At 43.4% G+C, this 23,009-nt stretch overlaps 1 protein-coding gene across 1 annotated transcript in view; it reads right to left on the bottom strand.

Moving 5' to 3' along the window:
• LOC124606679 (homeobox protein B-H1) overlaps nucleotides 1-18,754 on the bottom strand; it is a 455,998-nt gene extending 437,244 nt beyond the window's left edge. Inside the window, exon 1 of the mRNA XM_047138693.1 lies at nucleotides 18,590-18,754. Within this exon, the coding sequence (XP_046994649.1) occupies nucleotides 18,590-18,613 (24 nt within the window). The 5' untranslated portion in view covers nucleotides 18,614-18,754. The remainder of the gene's footprint in view (nucleotides 1-18,589) is intronic.
• Between the last annotated feature and the right edge of the window lie 4,255 nt (nucleotides 18,755-23,009).

The following is a 23,009-nucleotide window of genomic DNA, read 5'->3' on the forward strand; positions in this document are numbered from 1 at the left end:
CCTCAACGAGGTCGTGAAATAGGACTACGAGAAGCTGGACATTCCTTCTGCGACATTGCAGAAAGACTTGACAGGAATACAGCCGCAGTACGTGATTTCTGACAGCAGTGGAGCCGGCCGAAGTGGCCGTGCGGTTAAAGGCGCTGCAGTCTGGAACCGCAAGACCGCTACGGTCGCAGGTTCGAATCCTGCCTCGGGCATGGATGTTTGTGATGTCCTTAGGTTAGTTAGGTTTAGCTAGTTCTAAGTTCTAGGGGACTAATGACCTCAGCAGTTGAGTCCCATAGTGCTCAGAGCGATTTGAACCATTTTTTTTGACAGCAGTGGTCACGAGAATGTACGGTCGCAAGAAAACCGGACTCCGGACAGTCACATGGCACTACCGAGAAGCACGACCATCATGTTCGGCTTATGGCTGTGGTGCACTGTACTGCATCTGGAGCAGCAATCTGAGTAGCAGTTGGTATCAAAGTGATACAACGAACAGTAATAAATCGGTTACTTCAAGGACAGCTTCGAGTCAGACGCCCTGTAGCTTGCATTCCACGGATCCCAAACCACCCCCATTTGCGATTTCAGTGGTGTCAAGTGAGAGCTCCTTGGAAGGGAGGGTAGAGGTCTGTTGTGTTTTCTGATGAAAGTTCGTTCTGTCTCAGTGTCAGTGATGGCCGTGTGTTGGTAAGTAGGCGTCCAGTTGAGGGCATGTAACCAACCTGTCTGTGTGTTAGACACACTGGACCTACACCTGGAGTTATGGTCTAGGAGATGATTTCGTATGACAGGAGGAGCACTCTCGTCGTTATATCACGCACCCTGACTCCAAATTTGTGTGTCAATCTGGTGAGTCGAACTGATGTGCTGCCATTCAAGAACAGCATTGGGTTCGGTTGTTTTGGGGGAAGAGACCAAACTGCGAGGCCATCGGTCTCATCGGTTTAGGGAAGGACGGGGAAGGAAGTCGGCCGTGCCCTTTCAAAGGAACCATCCCAGCATTTGCCTGGAACGGTTTAGGGAAATCACGGAAAACCTAAATCACGATGGCCGGACGCGGGATTGAACCGTCGTCCTCCCGAATGAACAGCATTCCAAGGGGTGTTTTCCAACAGGACAACTATCGCCCACGTACCACAGTTGTAACCCAACAAGCTCGACAGAATGTTGGCATGTTGCTCGGTCTACTCGATCGCCAAAACTGTCCCCAATCGAGCACATATGGGATATCATCGGACGATAACTCCAGCATCATCCACAAACAGCATTAACCGCCACTACATTTACCGAAAAAGTGCAACAGGCATGGAACTCCATCCCACAAACTGACATACGACACCAGTACAGGACATTGCATACACGTTTGCAAGCTTACATTAAACATTCGGGCGGCTACACCGGTTATTAATGTGTCACCATTTCAAATTTGCAATAGCTTATTTCGCGCTTACATTAACCTGTGATCTTGCAATGTTAATAACTTAACTATGTTATCTAGACAAATTTATTCCCGAAATTTCATTACTATACATTAATTATGTTTTGGTGTTGTGTTTTTTTGCGTTAGGGTACTTATATGTATACGCACTATTGTTCTTAAGACCGTATGTGAGGGGTTTCAATTAATCTTCATAGCGCTTTGCTTGCGTAAGGAAAAATGTTCAAATGTGTGTGAAATCTTATGGAACTTGACTGCTAAGGTCATCAGTCCCTAAGCTTACACACTACTTGACCTAAATTATCCTAAGGACAAACACACACACCCATGCCCGAGGGAGGACTCGAACCTCCGGCGGGACCAACCGCAAAGTCCATGAGTGCAGCGCCCCAGACCGCTCGGCTAATCCCGCGCGGCGCATAAGGAAATTATGTGTATTTAGTATCTTTTAGTGTGGTCCACGTAGCCCGTTAAATCTATGGTGTGTCCTATGTCACCGTGTGGTTGTGCCGGTTGATGTCCAGGGCATGTTATTTACCTGTCAGTTTGCTGACGGGAGAGACGCAATCTGTAAGTCAGCAGGGTTTTTCACTTCTCACGCTTTGTAAATCGTAATCAGAACATTTCGCCCCTCGGGGCGCTGAGTTGTTTGTAGTATTCCATTTAATGAAGTTAATATTTTTATTGTAATAGAATATCCTTTGTGTTTATTCATACCTGTTGTGAGGCCTAGGGCGAAAATTGTTTAAAACGTTTAGTTGTCATATTTCTTAGTCGTCACTGGTTACTAAGGTGACTGAATTGAAGGCGCCCTTGTATTTCGGCCGATATTTGCGACTGTCATTCTTAAAGACTTGGTTAACATTATTGCACCCAGGCTGTACTTCAGCATCTTGTTTTTCCGCTCTGTGCGGGCCATGTGGAGATCCGGTATTTCTACCTTAACTAGTAAGATATTCTGTATCTGAGGTGCGCCTGACATATTTGTTACTTCAAGTTCGGTTGGGCTCTTCCAGCCGCAGGAGCATGCTCCTGTCCCTTCGAAGCGTTCGGTCGGTTCCATCGGATAACTTGTTTCCGAAAAGGCAACATACACATCGGGAAAGCTAGCCAATGCGCGCAACGGAGGTAAAGAGTTTCTCGGTCTGTACACAAAGCCTGCCCCTCTCAATGTGCGAATGGCGTAGGCAAATGTATTGTCAAACATTATTGTGTACACTTTCGGATCCGTGGCTGTGAGATTTGGTCTAATAGTTGTATTTGCTATCCCGCCAGAGTCTGATGTGTCACCTGTTATAGAGTATCAGCGAAAGAAGTTGTTTCAATAGTCAATTTACTTAAAAGTAAAATTTTAGTACTGAATGTTTAAAATTTTTTCTTGCTGACAAGTTTGCATCAGTTAATTATTCTTAGGGTCTCTTTGGGTTTTTATCTAATTAATTACTTGTTTGTTTTTGGAAGGGACACTTATTTCCTGAAATAAAATTGAATGCTTAAGAAACTGTGGAAGTAAATGCTTTTCATGTTAGTACCCTGATAAAGGCGATAATTTCATGAGTATTATACTATTTATTGTTTTTAACCACTTTGGAGGCATGTTGTGCCATAATTAGAGGATCATTTGTCTTGTTAGTTTTATGGTACAACATTGTGTGGCTTTAATACTTTTTCTTTTTGTCAGATCTGGGTCAACTAACAATTTTAGTGGGCCCTTTAAATTTTCTTATTAATCAGATGCTCTTGTTAATAGCTGGTACTTGTTAATTATATAATAAAGGCCTGTTTGTATTTTTCTCAAACGGTGAATGTTGTTGAAGAGAAAAGCCCTGGGATACAGTCCTTCCATTCGAGCCCTTTCCCGGAGATCCTAAAGGCGCCAAGGCCCACACCAAATCAGACAGGCTGCCCAGACAACAGTGTGGTACACAAATGGAATACTTGTACCGCTATGATATCTAATACTGTAAAGATTCTTATTTTTAGTCAAGGTCGATTTTTAAAAATACTGATAATTTTCAATGAAGAATTTTTTTCCTTTTCGTTCAGTGCAATTTGTGGTTTTTCTTGATTAACTGGTGCAATTTGTGGTTTTTCTTGATTAACTGAGCTAGCTATGGTAATACACTCATTCCGTCTCTGTGATTACAAAACCATAAAAGTTGGATGAATGTTCGAGGCTTCTTTTGGTTCCTTCAGTCTAGTTAGTGATCCAAGATGAAATCCGGTTTGTCTTGAACACTGAGGTGACAAACGTTGTGGGACAGCGATATGCACACATACAGACGACAGTAGTAGCGCATACACAAGGTATAATAGAGCAGTGCCTTGGCGGAGGTGTCATTTGTACTCTGGTGCTTCATATGAAAAGGATTCCGACGACGGGAATTAAAAGGCTTAAGAGCGCGGAATGGCAGTTGGAGCTAGACGTATGAGACATTCCTTTTCGGAAATCGTTAGGGACTTCAATATTCCGAGATTCACAATGTCAAATGTGTCCCGAGATACGAAATTTCAGGCTACGCAGCACTGGCTGACAGCCTTCTCTTAACGACCGAGAGCAGCGGCGTTTGTGGAGAGTTGTCGGTACTAGCAGACAAGCAACACTGCGTGAAATAACAGCAGAAATCAATGTGGTTCGTACGACCAACGTATCCGTTAGGACAGTGAGGCGAAATTTCGCGTCAATGGGCTATGGCAGCAGACGGCCGACTTCAAGTGCCTTTGCTAATAGCACGTCATCGCCTTAGAGAGGTCTTGGGCTCGTGACCATATCGGCTGGATCCTAGACAATTGGAAAACTTGGTCTGGTCAGATGAGCCCCGATTTCAGTTGGTAAGAGCTGATAGAAGGGCCCGAGTGTAGAGCAGACCATACTACGCCATTGATCCACGTTGTCAACGAGGGACTGTGCACGCTGGTGATGGCTCCATAATGGTGTGGGCTGCGTTTACATGGAATGGACTGGGTCCTCTGGTCCAACTGAACCGATAATTGATTGGAAATGGTTATGTTCGGTTAGTTGGAGACCATCCGGAGCCATTCATTGGCGTGATGTTCCTAAACAACGATGGAATTTTTGTGGATGAGAATGCACCATGCTACACAGCCACAATTGTTCGCGATTGGTTTGAAAAACATTCTAGACAACTGGGTCGAATGATTTGCTCATCCAGACCGTCACAAATGAGTCCCATCGAACATTTCTGGGTCAGTTCGTGCACGAAATCCTGCACCGCCAACACTTTAGCAATTACAGACGGCTATAGAGGCAGCACGGCTCAGTTTTTCTGCAGGGGTCTTCCAGCGACTTGTTGAGTTCATGACACGTCACGTTCCTGCACTACGTCGGGCAAAAGGAGATCCGACGCGATATTAGGAGATATCCCACGACTTTTGTCACCTCAGCGTATATTTCTTCCAATAAACTGATCTGCTCCTTTCTCATCAAAATATAGTATCTGTAAGTTTCCATTAGTGGTATTCTCTGCGTCTACATATTGGAAAATCTGAGAAGCAAATGTTTAAATCAGGAAGTCACTGGTTGTAGATGTTTTCCTTGAGTGTGACTAGGGCCTCCCGTCGGGTAGAGCGTTCGCCAAGTGCAAGTCTTTCGATTTGACGCCACTTTAGCGGCTTGCGCATCGATGGGAATGAGATGATGATGATGATTAGGACAACACAACACCCAGTCCCTGTGCAGAGAAAATCTCCGACCCAGCCGGGAGTCGAACCCGCGCCCTTAGGATTGACATTCTGTCGCGTTGACCACTCAGCTACCGGGAGCGGACTCCTTGAGTGACATTTACGAAAACAACCGTGGTGTTTTCAAACAATCATGGGTAAAAATAACATCTCAATGTACTGCTTCATCTCGTAGACAGTGAATAAAGAAGCACAAGATCGTCTCCGCACTCGCATAAAATACGCGGTTGCCTGCACCACGGAGAAATGTGCAGAAATAGTGGAAGAGCCAGCAAGTTCTGATAAGCAAACAGTGGGAAACATAAAATGAAATTGTAATTCAGCGGGCGGGGCAGCCTTAATGAGGCAGGTACTGAGAAGCAGGTCGCAGAGGATCAGGGTATTAAAATGTGATTTGGGCTCAGCCGGCGACACAAAGACGCCGCAGACAAGAGATAACAGGGGAGGGGTGAGCAGCTCCTTGCGGCGGCAGAGCGGCCGACGCCACAAAAGGACAAAAGAACGCTGCGCGCCGTATAATGAGATTTGAGAGCGCCGCCTATTCTCCGCACCCGGACGTGGATGCGTGGTCGCGTCTACGCTGTATATAGAGCCGCCCACAGCCGGAATAGGAAATACACGATCACGCGGCCGCTGCACGCGCATTCCTTTCCATCGTGACCGAAAAAAGTACAGGGGTTGGACAAATATGGAAAGATGGCGAGAAATGCATACTTGAACACAAATGCAGATGTTAGATATGCCTGCAGGTTGTGCTGTTCCATTTCACCACGAACGGCATCTCTAAAATGACCTCAATACGTTGCAAGTGTAAGTCTTGTTCAGAACTGCATTTTGTATAGTTGTGACTGCTTTATTACGGAACTACACCACTCCCCATTAAAATTGCTACACCAAGAAGAAATGCAGATGATAAACGGGTATTCATTGAACAAATATATTATACTAGAACTGACTTGATTAAATTTTCACGCAATTTGGGTGCATAGATCCTGAGAAATCAGTACCCAGAACAACCACCTCTGGCCGTAATAACGGCCTTGATACGCCTGGGGATTGAGTCAAACAGAGCTTGGACAGCGTGTACAGCTACAGCTGCCCATGCAGCTTCAACACGATACCACAGTTCACCAAGAGTAGTGACTAGCTTATTGTGACGAGCCGGTTGCTCGGCCACCATTGACCAGACGTTTTCAATTGGTGAGAGATCTGAAGAATGTGCTGGCCAGGGCAGCAGTCGACCATTTTCTGTATCCAGAAAGGCCTGTACAGGACCTGCAACATGCGGTCGTGCATTATCCTGCTGAAATGTAGGGTTTCGCAGGGATCGAATGAAGGGTACAGCCACGGGTCTTAACACATCTGAAATGTAACGTCCACTGTTCAAAGTGCTGTCAATGTGAACAAGAGGTGACCGAGAAGTGTAACCAATGGAAACCCATACCATCACGCCGGGTGATACGCCAGTATGGCGATGACGAATACACGCTTCCAATGTGCGTTCAGCGCGATGTCGCCAAACACGGATGCGACCTTCATAATGCTGTAAACAGAACCTGGATTCATCCGAAAAAATGATGTTTTATCATTCGTGCACCCAGGTTCGTCGTTGAGTACACCATCGCACACGCTCTTGTCTGTGATGCAGCGTCAAGGGTAACCGCAGCTACGGTTTCCGAGCTGATAGTCCATGCTGCTGCAAACGTCGTCGAACTGTTCGTGCAGATGGTTGTTGTCTTGCAAACGTCCCCATCTGTTGACTCAGGGATCGAGACGTGGCTGCGCGACCCGCTACAGCCATGCGGATAAGATGCCTGTCATCTCGACTGCTAGTGATACGAGGCCGTTGGGATCCAGCACGGGGTTCCGTATTACCCTCCTGAAACCACCGATTCCATATTCTGCTAACAGTCGTTGGATCTCGACCAACGCGAGCAGCAATGTCGCGATACGATAAACCGCAATCGCGATAGGCTACAATCCGACCTTTATCAAAGTCGGAAACGTGATCGTTCGCATTTCTCCTCCTTACAAGAGGCATCACAACGATTTTTCACCAGGCAACGCCGGTCAACTGCGCTTTGTGTATGAGAAATCGGTTGGAAACTTTCCTCAAGTCAGCGCGTTGTAGGTGTCGCCGCCGGCGCCAACCTTGTGTGAATGCTCTGAAAAGCTAATCATTTGCATATCACAGCATCTTCTTTCTGTCGGTTAAATTTCGCGTCTGTATCACATCACCCTCATGGTGTAGCAATTTTAATGGCCAGCAGTGTATGTAAATTCGAATGTGGGCAAATTGTTGGTGTTCGTACGGTAGGTGCTTCTGTAACCAAGGCAGCCGAAGTCTTCTTTCTTATAGAAGGGGTGGGTGAACCAAGCGATTTCAGCAGGGCCTAAGGTTGTGAAGAACGTCGTTCTGTTGCACATCGAACTGCAAACTGCCGTTTTGGACCGCGAAATGTATGTAAATGGACGCCCCAAGGGAAGGGGTAGTTTCACTGACACCCTCTATGCGACCTGCAAAGGCCTTTTCATGTCTATTCTGAGCAGCGGTGTCTCTGAAATCTATTCCTCGGCCAGCCGTAAGAAAACAGCGTTATTTCAGCATTGGACGTCCGGATTCTGATCTCCACTGTGGAGGCGTCAAGAGAAGTGATGGAATGTGGGTAAGAGTCTGTGTAACGACCTGCCCATCGTTTATACGTTCACGGTAGCGTTGAGCAGAATTTTGGCGAAATTTGGTGCTGATGTGACATCATTAATCCACCTTATACCTCACATGAACTTCTGAACTCTGGTCTTTTTTCGCATAAGTCGACACCTTGCCGTTTGAAACGTTGCCGAACTCGAGGGTGACGTCGGAAGGAGTCACGCTTTTATATCGCTGCAAAGGAAATTTGTGGGCACCTTCGAACGAATTTCAGAATGTCTGCGTCGCAATGAGAGAAAATGACGAGGTTTTAAAAGAAGTGACACTTTAATTGTGTTGTACTGTGCACTTGTGAGCACTATCGAAGTTGACCGCAGACAGCAAGCACAGAACACCTATACCTTTCATGTAGAATCAGTTACCTGTAGCAAGAGACCAACGTATAAAAGTCAGTCCAGTATTTCGAAGATGTAAACAATGGGAGCGAGGTAGAATGGGAAAGGGTGAGCCAAAATTGCATTCTCGCATTTAGAGCCAGTTCTGCGTCACAGCATTTGCTCATGCGACTTCGTTCTGTGGACGTGTGAAGCCGGTTTCCACGCTTTCTAGATGATTATCCAAAGAGATCGTAGGTTGGTATACAACAGCGATAGTGAGCTCAATTGATGCACTTAGATGAGTTTTGATGAGTTCGTATTGCTGTCCTTCCAGACAACTATCACATATTGGATATGATGTGTTGGTCCTGATAATCCAAGGAAAGTGCAGTGATAGTAGTTTGTGCGCCAGACAGGAGAAAGATCCAGATTCAAGTTAGCACTATTGCGTAAACCGAAGAGCCAAAACATTATGACCACTACCCACCGCGAGACTGAATACTGCCTGGTTGCGTTGCGGCCACGTGACACGTTAAGTAATGTATATAAGCAGAGCAGAGACGAACCATTCTAATGACGATAAGGGCCGCAAATGGTGAAATCCCCTGACAAAAGTGCTTGTGACAAGGAGCACACTGTTGTGGCACGTCAGCTTGAAAGCATCTCAGAAACGGCGAAGTTGGTCAATTGATCGCGTCCTACTGTCACAAGAATCTATGAAAGCGGATGAATGGTGGTGAAACTCGCAAGTAGAGATCTAGGAGTTGGACGTGCACGCCTCTTCACAGAACATGGAGGTCCGAAGCTTGCCTATAGCGTATTAGTAGGATAGACAGCACCGTAAGATATATCTGACGACAGAACACGAAACTGGTGCAGGCACTAGTGTTACGGAGCACTCCTTTCTGTGCGCATTGTTGAACACAGTGCTCTTCTGTAGATGACCCATACATGTTCCTATATTGAGACAGTGGTACCGTCAATTACGATGGCAGTGAACGCGAGATCTCCGGGATTGGAACGTGGATCAAAGGATTCAGGAAAACGACTGTTCGAAATACCGCGCCACTGACGGAGGCCGGGAAGGGGGGGGGGGCGATGGGACATGCGGTAGTAACAGAGACGCCATGACAGCTGTGGACTACGTGATTATTACTGCAAATCACCTGCATCCCTACATATTTCATGTCTTCCCTGTCAGAAGCGGCACCTTCCAGCAAGATACCTGCCCACGTCACAAGGCCACATGCTACAGTAGATCAAGGAGCATGACGGTGACCTTATGTTGTTCTCTTGGCCACCAAATTCACCTTATCTGGACTTGATGGGGCACGTCAGAGATACTATTCGGCACCATCTCTGTGCCCAGAGCCACCGGCCGGTAAGTTACGGTATCTGCGTGACATGTGTGTAGACATAAGGTGCATCGATCTCCGGAAACCTACCAAGGACATGTCGAATACGAGGGGCGTTTGAAAAGTCCGATAGATGGCACCACCGGCACGTATCGAGGTCATGTTTAGTTAGTAGCAGCTTTGGAAAGAACTCACACAAAGTTTCTTTGTGTTTGGCATCCGTGTGAATCAAGAAAGTCCAGTTATTGTCAAAAAATGGACGAAAAAGAATTTCGTGTGGTGATTAAACACTACTTTATGAAAAGCTAAACGCCTCAGGAGACTAAAGAGAAGCTTGATAAACATTACAGTGACTCTGCACCTTCGATTAGAACAGTTTATAAGTGGTTTCAAAATTGTCGGAGTGGCCATATGGGCACAAGTGATGCTGAACGTTCCGAACGCCCTGTGGAGGTTATGACTCCAGAAATCATTGATAAAATCCATGATATGGTTATGGATGACAGAAGAGTTCAGGTGCATGAGATTGCTGGTGCTGTGGGCATCTCGAATGAACGGGTACATAATATTTTGCATAAACATTTGGACATGAGAAAGCTACCCGCAAGATGGGTTCCGCGATTGCTCACGCTTGATCAAAAACGGAATCGTCTGAAGTGTTGCAAGGATGGTTTGCAGCTGTTCAGGAAGAATCCGCAGGACTTTAAGCGTCGTTTCGTCACTGTGGATGACACATGGATTCATTACTATACTCCTGAGACCAAAGATCAAATTACCAAGGGAGAATCTGAACCAAAAAAGGCGAAGGCCATTCCTTCGGTTGGAAAGGTTATGGCGACTGTCTTTTGAGATTTGCAAGGGATAATCCTCATCGACTATCTGGAAAAGGGTAAAACTATTACAGGTGCATATTATACATCGTTACTGGACCGTTTGAAAAACGAGTTGCAAGAAAAACGCCGGAGGCTGGACTGCAAAAAAGTCCTTTTCCATCACAACAATGCACGAGCACACACCTCAGCAGTTGCGATCGCAAAATTAATGTAAATAGGATTCCAACTCATTTCACATCCCCCCTATTCTCCAGACTTGGCGCCCTCGGACTACTATTTGTTCCCCAATTTGAAGAAATGGCTGGCAAGACCAGGATTTTATTCAAACGAGGAGGTGATTGCAGCAACTAATAGCCATTTTGCAGACTTGGACAATTCCTGTTATTCGGAAGGGATCAACATATTAGAACAGCGTTGGACGAAATGTATAAGTCTAAAGGGAGACTATGTCGAAAAATAAAAAAGGTTCACCTCAAACACGTAAGTAGTTTTTATTTTTGCACGAACTTTTCAACCGCCCCTCGTAAATACCATGCAGAATCGCTGCTGTATTGCGTTCCAAAGCTGGACCAATATGTTATTAAGAAGATGGTCATAGTACAAGGAATAAAGTAACTTCCGCAAGATGTGCCATTGCCAAGTAACATAGCTAGATGAAACTTGGACCTTGTGTAGAAAAATCTGCTAAAGTATAGTACAAAGGTGCCTGATGGAAACACACCGTTAGACACACGGAAAAAACACTTTTATTTAAAAACTATAAATATACTGAAGTCTCCACTACTTATTATGATCTGCTGGACATTACAAAAGGCGGGACATAGTTCTTAACAGGACGTGTGATCACAACAGCCAGCTGTGCATACTATGCAACGTGCTCCCATGCTGGCCAAAAGGTTGGTATGGAGTTCTTACGGCAGGACATTCCATTCGTTCACGAGTGCAGTTGACGGTTGCTGGATGGTCGTTCGTGCACGTGTATAACTACGTCTCCTAAACGTATCCCACAATGGGTCGATGAGCAGGACAGTCGTTTCGCCGAATATCTATCGTTACTCTTGAGCAGTTCGATGCGGTCGTGCGCTGTCATCCATAAAAATAAAGTCAGGGCCAAATGCGCTCCTAAAAAGACGCACCCAGTCAAGGAGTACATTGTCGCAATAGCGTTGACTGGTGAATGTACCATGTTCAAAGGTTAGGAGGTGAGTACACCCAAGCAACATTATGCCTCCCCATACTGTAACACCTGGCTAAAAAAGCGATCATGTTCGACGATGTTCCTGTGTGCATTAAATGTTGCACCCTCTCGACATATGAGGGTACGTCCAGCATTGTCGAACATTATGGTTTTGGTGGTCCAGCTGTTATGGTATGGGAGGCACAATGTTTAATGGACATACTGACCTCCAAATCTCTAGATACAGCATCCTCACCAGACAATACTATTGTGACACTGTGCTCCTTCTCCATGAGTGTCTTTTCGGGAATACATTTGAATCTGACGTCATTTTTATGGATGACGACGTGTGACCGCTTCCAACTGCGCAGGTGGAGGAACGAAAGGATAGGTGACGAATGGAGTGGCCTACCCGTTCCCTCGACTTGAATCCAACCAAGCCGATCTGGGACGCGTCGAGGAGACGTACTGCAGCAAGTCCATATGGCTCCAAAGACCACACAGCAGTTGTCGACAGCGCTGGTGAAGGAATGGGTTTTGTGGCCGGGAAGGGAACACGTTGCGGAACATACATTGCCGTCCTTGGTGATCACATACAGTATTAAGAATCAGGTCCCGTCTATTGCAGTGTGAGGAGACCATCACACATTGTGGTGACTTCAGTACAATAACTGTTTTTGAATAAAAATGTCACTTTTGTTGGTATCATTGCATATTAGTTAAGGCCTTTACTGTACTGTATCAGTTATTTCTATATATGTTCCAAGAATCAAGGCGCTATGTTACTCGGCAATGACACATCATGCAGAAGTCACTTTTGTCCTTAAGTTTTGCATACCAGTGTGTTTTAGCTCATCAACGAGTACCGAGACCGGCCATCAACCGAATTGGTTCAAAAATGGTTCAAATGGCTCGGAGCACCATGGGACTTAACTTCTGAGGTCATTAGTCCCGTAGAACTTAGAACTACTTAAACCTAACTAACCTAAGGACATAACACATATCCATGCCCGAGGCAGGATTCGAACCTGCGACCGTAGCGGTCGCGCGGTTCCAGACTGTAGCGCCTAGAACTGCTCGGCCACTCCGGCCGGCCATCAACCGAATTCTCCGAACAGATAATGAGCAACACAAGAAGTGCACAACACTTTTTTGTGTATTCTTTCGGGATCGCTAACAGCAGATCATTAATGACACAGTCGCTTACAATTATGAATTTATAGAATGAACAAAATTTTGTTTTACATCGTATTGATTCCAAACCCGTTTTTAGATTTTTTCAAACACAACGGGTCTTTATTAGCGTTGCTACGAACGAAGCACACCCAAGAAAGGGGCAAAAATAATACGGCAAGATGAGTCAATGGAAGTTCTGAGAAATAAAAGTTAAATACGGCGATTCGATATTGGAAGTGCTTGCTACACCATCATCAAAGTATGAAACGGCATACGAAAGGCATTCATAATGTTGGCAATTAATTGAATAAGAAAAGGTTTATTGACCCGTTAGAACTCAAAAGAAAGGTGGACTTCAAGGAAACGACCATTTCAAAAACGAAAATCATAACGAATTATAATGACCAACAGCCACTACATGCTTAGCTGACTCAACAGCATCAAAAGACGTGAAGAATGACGGAAGAGCACGACGTAGTCGAGATATGCATTTGTAGAAGATGCACCAACTGCTTCCCGATGATATTTACACATATTTTCTGGCTGTTAGAAATGTAGAACGATGTGCACCAACCAGGGCTGGTTTAGCGCCAAGTCAGACAAGTTGCCGACTGGGAGAACGTCGACTGAGGCGTCCAGGACCAAGGTTTGTATACGACGTGTATCACAATCAGCAGCGAAAAATGACGCGAGTGAAAGATTACTGCGGAAATGGGAATAGGGACAAACGGTAAGTCATTTGTGTGGAAAAATGTTACCGACTCGGTTCTGCCAGCGGCAGTAGCAAGGCGTATTTTTTCTGCTACTGCGGGACATTAAACCCTAATCTTCCTTCCTACCTACTTTTTTTTTTTTTTTTTTTTCCTCTTAGACTGTTACTGCACACGACTCTTAGACGTTCTATGCCAATTCACAACGTAGCAATTCGACAGGAAACGCCAAACGTGTGAGTAAAACGCACTTACTTCATCAGTAATTTTGCCATAGTTAAAAATTCCCAACTCTCTTTGCATTTATGAGTAAACTGGATGCTCTATAGGCTATGAGTTCGTCTACGTCTACTCCGCGATTCACACGTAAGTGCCTGACAGAAGATTCATCGAAACATTTTCACACTATAGTATTTCCCTAATGTTGCACTCTCTAACCGCGCTGTAAAAACGGACAGGTAATTCTTTCTGCGTGAGCTCCTGTTTCTCTTATTTAATTACGATAATCATTTCTTCGTGTGTGTGTGTGTGTGTGTGTGTGTGTGTGTGTGAGCGAGCGTCAACAATATATTTTCGGGTCTGGGGGAGTGAAAATATCTCGCCGTATCGAAAAAGGCCTTTGTTTTAATGACTGCCACTCCAACTTGCTTACCATATCCGTGGCACTCTCTCCCCTGTTTCGTGACAGTATAAAAACGAGCTGCCCTTCTTTGAATTTGGTCAACAACCTCCGTCTTAACCGGTAAGGATCCCATACCACACAGCAGTACTCCATGACAGGACGGACAAGCGTAGTGTAGGCAGTCTCTTGAGTGGATCAAAAAATGTTCAAATGTGTGTGAAATCTTATGGAACTTAGCTGCTAAGGTCATCACTCCCTAAGCTTACACACTACTTAACCTAAATTAACCTAAGGACAAACACACACACCCATGCCCGAGGGAGGACTCGTACCTCCACCGGGACCAGCCGCACAGTCCATGACTGCAGCGCCCCAGACCGCTCGGCTAATACCGCGCGGCTTTAGTGGATCTGTTGCATCTTCTAAGTGTTCCGCCAATAAAACGCAGTCTTTGCTTCACCTCCCACAACACTATCCACCGTTCCAATTTAAGTTGTTCGTCATTGTACCCCTAAGATAATGGACAGCTTTCAGATTTGTGTGATTCATCACGTAACCGAAATTTCACCCGCTCCTTTTAGCAGTCGTGTGGATGACCTCACACTTTTTATTTTTTTAGTTTTAATTGCTACTTTTCGCATCATATAGATCATTTAGCAATTTGTTTTGTTCTGATGACTTTACTAGACGGTAAACGACAACATTATCTGCAAACAATCTAAGAGAGCTGCTCACATTGTCTCCTAAATTATTTATATGGGTTGAGAATAGCAGAGGGCGCCGCATATCACTTCCACTCTACTTTGTGACTTTGCGTCGATTACTACGAACTGTGACCTTTCTGAAAGGAAATCACGAATCCAGTCGCACAACTGAGACGATGCACCACAGGCACACAATGTAATTAGAGGCCGCTTGTGAGGAACGGCATCAAAAGACTACTGGAAATCCAGAAACGTAGAATTAATCGGAGTTCCGCTATCAATAGTACTCATTACTACACGAGAATAAAGCGCTAGTTGTGTTGCACAAGAACGATATTTTCTGAATCCGCGCTATTCTGTGTCAATAGATTATTCTCTTCGATGTAATTCAAAACGTTCGAACACGGTATGCGTTTTAAAATCCTACTGCAAATCGACGCAAGTCGAGTATTTGACTAAGAAATTTCATTTTCTAGGTTACTTTTGGACTATCCTGTATTTCTGGATCACTTTTTCATTAAGTCGGATAATGCACGTATCTTTTGAGAACAAAGGACATTTTCGAATCGATACATGGATCGAAATAGTGGGTACTTGACGACTACGTCAAAGTTGAAATACAGTGACTATGTCTAACAAGAAAAGCTTTGCAGGCTCCTCATTAAATTAGTTAGGTCATGACACACAAACCCAGTGCGTTATGGACGATAAAGGAAAGAAAATTAACAATTTACGCGCCGATCAACGGAAAGATGCTCTCTCTCAGTGGGAGAAAATCAGATACCACTAAACTGAAACAAAAATGGTAAGGCATGCCAAGCGGCGAAATGACAATCGTGGAACCGACAATCGGCGGAGAGGTACAGAAGGATTCTGCAAGAGGACGTTGCACTGAAGTGGTACCTAACGAGCCATACACATTAACGGGCAGCTATTCTTAGGCACCAGGTATTCTCGAAAGCGTGAGTGTCGCTGCGCATCATCGTGATAGAGCAAGACAAAATCATAAATCTGGAATTCATCTGTGTGAGGAATACCAGTCTGGTCCGTACATTCACACGTTTTATGTCTTCTTTCATAATTTTATGCACTACTCTGACAGCATCTTGTAGACTGGGGGCTATTAACGATGAATGTTCTGTAAATCCCAGCATTGTGTAAGCCTTTCATTTTGACGAAACTGCAGCGGCTCTTGCGACAGTTTTTCTGTCTTGTTTAATTCAAGCATCTTTTCACTTGTCCTTCTGACGGTGAGTGGACCCCGTTTCAGACTGGTCATAACAGAAAGATTTGAGACAGTCACCGGGAACCGAGCAGCAACCAACGACTCTTACAGTAGACCACAGAGCTCTATAGTAACTAACTAAATGCAAGGAACGGCAGAGTGCAGAAGCGTGTCCTTGAAATGCAGCACTCAGTTACTCTTCCAAAAGTTTGTGTGTGTGGGAAAGAGTGAGTGAGTGAGTGTTTGTGTGTGTGTGTGTGTGTGTTTGTGTGAGAGAGAGAGAGAGGTGGGGGGGAGAAGATGAGGTTGCCCGTCACATTATGATCAGCGGATTGTATACGAACATCGTCTCTGTTGTAACGGAGACAGCGCAAAGATGCTGTTGACTGTAATCTGGCAGTCGAATGGCGACTTTAAACTTCTTATAGGCTTTTAACGGTAAAGGCTGAGGGTCTGGGTTTCAGACGACCACGCATTACATATACGCACTAGTCATACTAGGGCGAGAAAATCTGAAAGGCCCCGTCCTTAGCATTCCTGTATGCCACACGGCCACTAGTGATAAAAAGTCCACTTTTCGGGTTCAAACGAAACTAAATGTATAACGCAAACGCGTTTGCCTTGGGGCAGACTGGCGAGATAAACTTAGATTGAATAAGTGTACCTGACTGACAATATGCCCAAAGTATCAGATTGGTTTTCTATCGCCATACCCGTTTAGAAGGTAAACGTCGTGCTAGCTATGTGTTTGTGATTCAGTTACATAATATGCGAATAATTAGGAAAAGGACGCAACAAGGAATACGAAACGTTCTCCCTGACAACATGCAGTTGAAAGCGTATAAATTATACCAAGTATACCTCTCTAGGGGTGTGGCCAACAAAAGCAGAGGAAAAAAAGTTGAAGCATAAATTTAGCACTATCGCCGCGTGCGTTAACCTCGTCGCTACCTCACATTGCACGATATCTCCGTACACTAACGCATGGCAAATTCAAGATTTTTGTTCCATTTGGGCTTAAGTTCCCGCCGAGATCGATGTCATTATACATAGCACTATATAGACCAACCTGTCCAGAGAGTCCGTAGAAATCCAACCTTTTAACAAACGCCTGTAACAATGTAGAAAAATCGTAGCCCCAGTCTAACTGGACATATTTCCATCCACTGATAGTATGGACTGCTTTAGCGCTTTGGCATGCAGTTCAGTTTCGTGAATCGAGCAACAATGTGTAACATACGATATCGCCAGAGCTGATCAACTTTAGGTAAACTTACTCGTGACAGAAAGACGAGCCCTATCACGAAAGTGCGAATCTCTTTTACCACTCATATTTGGAAAGAAAGCTGTTCTAATCTGATGGAGCACGAAATGTTAGACATTTTTGCCTTCCGAAAAAATATCCCTACAAAGTTTTTAAGTGATTTTGGAGAAATAGCAGATGGGGATTTGTATTCTGTTCTTACAAAACACGACACGAATGACTTTAAAAAAAAAAAAAAAAAAAAAAAACGCTTCCTCACTCAGTAAGAGACATCGGGGTGAAACCGATAGCACAGCGAAGTGAAACGGGCTGCAGCAAAGACTTTGGCGGAGCCGACGGCGTGGACGCGCCACAGTTTGAATATGTCACTCTGGAAAATCCGACGTATTACGTGTGGTGCCGGCTCAAATGTCTTCACGTGCCCCTTCCACTCTGAATTTTTTATTCCTTCATTATAGAGTCGTTGTCACATATCCTACCAGCAGCGGGTCGTCCCGATCTTTCTCATGCTATTCGCGCTTTTTCCTTAAATCGCAAATGCAGACTGTTTAAATGCGGACCATCATCAATTACACGACGACATTGCAGCAAAATACTTTTTGCATCCAAGAGGATGTCTCGCTTTCCGTCGCCGGTGAGTTCGGCACACAACAATCACAATATTTTATATTGCAAAATGTGAAAATCGGCTTTGACGCCATGAACTTTTACACAGAATGATTCTATAAACATTCTCGACATTGCATTCCATCATACCTAAGCAGTGTGTGCAGGCCGTTTTTAATATTTCCGTGAAAATATCGTATCTCGCTAGATACTTCTACCGATGACATATTAGCAGTGATTACTATCTTCGAGTAGGTCGAATTACATGATGCGCTAAGTACATCTAACAGATACAAAAAGAAGTCAATTCGTGTTTCCTTATATTATCGCACAAAGGAAAGAATTTCCAAAAACATTTTTATTCGCAACTACACGTTTACGCTGCACAAAAAAAATGTAACTGTGCGCGTATGACAGAAATTGCGCGCCTACCCCTCAATGTGTATCAACCTGTTGCGCCCTATGCTCCGCAACGCAACTGTCGTAATTTGAAACCTCTTCCCTTCCATGGATGAAATATGTGACAAAGTGTTCAAGAGGAAATATACGCTGTGAATTTATTGGTGTTGTTCTTTTTCTGATCAGACGCATAAACTCCTTTACAGTTCAGAGACAAATAATAACCGCGTGGTACTATTTCTTTGATGAAAAAAAAAGGTACACTTAACATGAGTAATATATCAGTGCTTACTATCGCTGTATGACACACGGAATCATTTTAAAAACTGTCACTTTAATTCTGATCTACTGAGTGTTTACCTCGAATAATTTGCTTCTCCCCATGCGTTCTTCACAGTTTCCAGTTCTTAATGAAATTACTCCTTGGAGTTAGAGTCTTTTCAGTCTGTAAGTCGTGGCTATCAAGCGAAAACTAAAAATTTACACAACGCGCACGAACGCTTCTTTCCACTCTGCTAACGTCAAACATCTTTCGACAACTGCAGCCGAAACTTTCTTGAACCAATAACTTGTCCGGACGCGCCACAAAGCACTTCAATGACGAAGATAAAAGCACTATGCGCGGCGGAGCCGCACACGATAAGCGCAATATCGATACTACAGAAAGATAAGTGCAATATGTGTAGTCGGTATGGGTTCTTTAACCTAAAGAGAGTAATTAAAGATCAAGTTAAGATATCATGGAACAATAACAACAGAGAAAGCTCTCATCTTCGCTAGCAAATGATCACGGAAAGAAGCCATGCCTCTCTTCCCACATGTCAGGCAAAGTGTGCCCAATATCTATTATTCAGCTTTTAATCTTTAATTGACGTCTGATATATTTTACTTACGTTCACATGAACTGGTCGCAAACGTGAGTGCAACCTTGACATGCAATAAATTTTTGTGCAGGCGTGATGAACTAGCCGTAGGTCAATTTTGCGTAAGAATTCGGATCGTTCAAGCTGTTTCGTCAACCACACTTTATAGCACACATCACATCATTACCTACTTCGCCCACCTATCGCGCCCCCCACCCCACCCAACCACACCGAGTCTCAACGGCAAAACCGACGACAATGTACAAATTGTCGTCATCAACCACGCCCTTTCACCCAATAGGTGTAAAACAAACCATAGGAGTTTACATAGAAATATGCCAATTGAAAGGCGTTTTGCTGTCAAAAGGGGAAAAATTTGAGGCCTACAACAACTACGAAGAGGATCTTGTCGAAAAACCGCTCACAAACTCAAAAAAATTCTGGTCGTATGTAAAGGCTCTCTCTGGCCTCAAAATTGGTGTTACACACCCAAGGTGGTAAAGAAACTGAAATTGTCTTTCGCAAAGCAAAAGTGCTGACCAGCATAGCCAAACGTTCATTTATAAAAGAAAAATGTGTGTTGCCCTGGTTTAATTCTCGCAACGGTACAAATGAAGATATGAGTGATATACATCGGCAGTGATGAAAGCAGCTGCCGTAATTTAGACTGAATAAAGCATCAGAACATATTGACACCCAGATTCTATACAGAATTTGTGGTTTCATTAGCCCGTCTTTTAACTATAACATACATAAAAAAGGATGGCAGAAGTGATCCACTTAACTATCGTCCAATATCATTGGCATCCATCTGTTATAGAATCTTAGAATGTTTTCTGCGCTCAGATGTATTGAGATATCTCGAACAGAATGACCTTCTCTCTGTCAATCAGCATGGATTCCTAAAACACTGGTCATATGAATCCTAACTCTCACTTTTCTCAAATGACACCTTGAAAGCCATTAATCAAAGCAATAAAATATATAGAGTATTTCATGGCATTCAATAAGCATTTGATTCTGTCTTTAAATGGTAAAGCCATCACCAACAGCAATGTTCGTTTGAACTCCACACTGCTTTACTAGGCATGGTCCTATTAGACATGGTATGTCATCACCTTCCTTCAGTTTTTGAAGTGACTTTCCTAGCTAGTTATATGGTGACCCAGCAGGTTAACACATATTCCCAACTAAAGAGCAACTCGGCATTTTTCACATTAATGAACATTGCCAAAGGTGAGGAAGTTGAAGTGAGAGATAAAAATTCTAAGATTGACCAGGTATCGAGCCCAAGACCTTTGGATTCACAATCTGACTCATTACAACTTCCTTTATTAAAAAATCATGGGAGGTATCAAATGGAATTTGTGACTAGACTGGGGATGATGATTAGGAAGACACCATGTTATCTTGGATGGAGGGTCATCAACAGATTCAGAAGTAACTTTAGACATGGCCCAGAAAAGTTGTTACGACCCTTCCTGTTCATGTTGCTTGCTTATGACATGAAAGACAATATCAATGGTAACCTCAGACTTTTTCCAGAATATCTGGTCATATCTTGAAAAGATTTCAAATTAATTATTTTAAATGCTCAAAAATGTAAAATTGTGGGCATCAAAAAAATGTAGTACCCTATGAATGAACTAGCAATAAATCACAAATGGAAACATTCAGCTCACAAAAACAACTGGATACTGTGAACAGTGGGGATATGAAATCCAATAATCACATCGGCCCAGTTGTAGATAAAACAGGTGGAGGACTTCGGTTCATTAGTAGATACTCAAGAATGCAGTCTGTACAATGAAGAATGCTTACAAAGCACTCATATTCAGCAACAACTGCAGCAGCAGCAAAACCAGCAACATCTGAACCAGCTCAAGCAACAAGACCAATAACAGCAGCAGCACAAGCAACAGAAGCAGAAATGGTGTCAACAACTGTAGCAGTTCCACTACAGTCACTGGCAGAAAAGAGGAAGGAAACCACAGGCATCAGCAATTACAGGGCAAAACCAACAGATACTACAACAACAGATCCACCACCAACAGAAATAGTGCCAATAAAAGAATCAAAGGCAGCAACAGCACGAAGAATCCTGTCAGCACCACCACCACCACATCCACTACCACTACCACCACCACCACCACCTCCACCTCCACTTCCGGCCACAGAAGCACCAGCAGCAGCAACTGAACCAACAACAACAGTAGCAACAGCAACAAAACCATCAACAACAGTTGCAGCAACACAACACTGCCTAAGGAGGAGTCAAAGACAACGTACATCTACATCATTAAATAAGGATTTTTTATGGCCTCAGACAAAGAAATGAAAAAGATTGTGACAAATCAGCAAGAAAATTTGCAGATAAGTCACAACTGCTATGGAAAAAGCAGCACATTACCAGGTAATGGCAAAAGAAAAAATACTTGCAAAACAGTCAAGATAATGTGTCAGAATATTCAATGCCTCAGAAACAAAGTACTAGATCTAGAAGTAGCTTTAAATAATCTTGCTGATGTCTCTTGTATTTGTTTATCTGAACACTGGTGCAAGGCTAGTGAATTAAGTCTCATAAATATAAGCAAGTTTAATTTAGCAACACACTATTGCCAAAGTGTTTTTAAAAATGGTGGGGTATGTATTTACTCTAGAGTAGGATTGCAGTTCAAAGTGAAAACAGAATTGGACCATCTAAATATAGAAAAACATTTTGAATCATGTGCCATAGAGTTAAAAACTGAGGAGAAGAGTGAAAAACTAGTTGTCATTACAGTATATAGATCTCCACTGGGTGACAAAAACATATTCTTCAAAAAAATAGAAGCAGCATTAAACACTTTTTATAGTAATGAAGTGAAATTGTTTTTATGTGGAGATTTTAATATTAACCTGTTAATTGAAAGTGATGAAAAAAGACAGCTTTTGAGTATACTCAGCAGCTTCCACATGAAACCACTCTTTACAGATGCCACCAGAATAACTGAACTGTCATCTTCTCTTTTAGACAATATTTTCTCAAATATGGAGAATGGTATCACTGAGCCACTAAACGTAAACTTAGGTCTTTCGGATCACAATACACTATTAACATACATGAATTACTCTATCCCCAAGGCAGTAAATTATAAGTGGGGATACAAAAGGCACTTCTATACAGAAAAAGTAAATACTTTCATCCAGTTGTTAGCTAATGAAACCTGGGAAGATGTCTTTGCACAAACAACAACCGAGGAATCTTTCAATGCTTTTTCTAGTACATTCATGTCCCTATTTGAGATGTGTTTCCCAAAAAAGCTCACAAAGATCAATGTCATGCCTAGGAACACAAGCCAGTGGATAACACCTGCTATTAGAGTATCCAGTCAAACACTAAAACATATCAGTCAACTCAAAAAAGATAACAAAGATGAACACTTCACAGACTATGTTAAGACATACAAGAAAATTTACAGGAAGGTGATAAAAAAAGCCAAGACAATGCACAATGACAGTGTAATTGCTGGGTCAGCAAACAAATCAAAAGCTATATGGAATGTAGTAAAAAAAGAAATAGGCCCAAGCAAAAACGTTAGAAATCCAGATGACTTTGTTTTAAAAGATGATCAAGGTGTGCTAGTCAGAAATTGTATTTCAGCAAATTACATTAATGACTACTCCATAAATAGTCCAATCAATCTGCATAAAAATTGTTCTAAGATTAGTAGAACATCAATCCCAGAAGAACAAAGTGTTAATTCATTATTGCTACCTCCCACGAACAAATTGGAAGTTAATCGAATAATAAAAACAATGAAGAATAAAATGTCCTCAGGGATTGATGAGATACCTTGCTCAGTCATGATGAGATGTGCTAGTGTCATATCAGACCCACTCTCACACATCATAAACATATCATTTTCAGAAGATGT

This window comes from Schistocerca americana, chromosome 3, assembly GCF_021461395.2.
Source record: "Schistocerca americana isolate TAMUIC-IGC-003095 chromosome 3, iqSchAmer2.1, whole genome shotgun sequence".
NCBI classification, from domain to species: domain Eukaryota; kingdom Metazoa; phylum Arthropoda; class Insecta; order Orthoptera; family Acrididae; genus Schistocerca; species Schistocerca americana.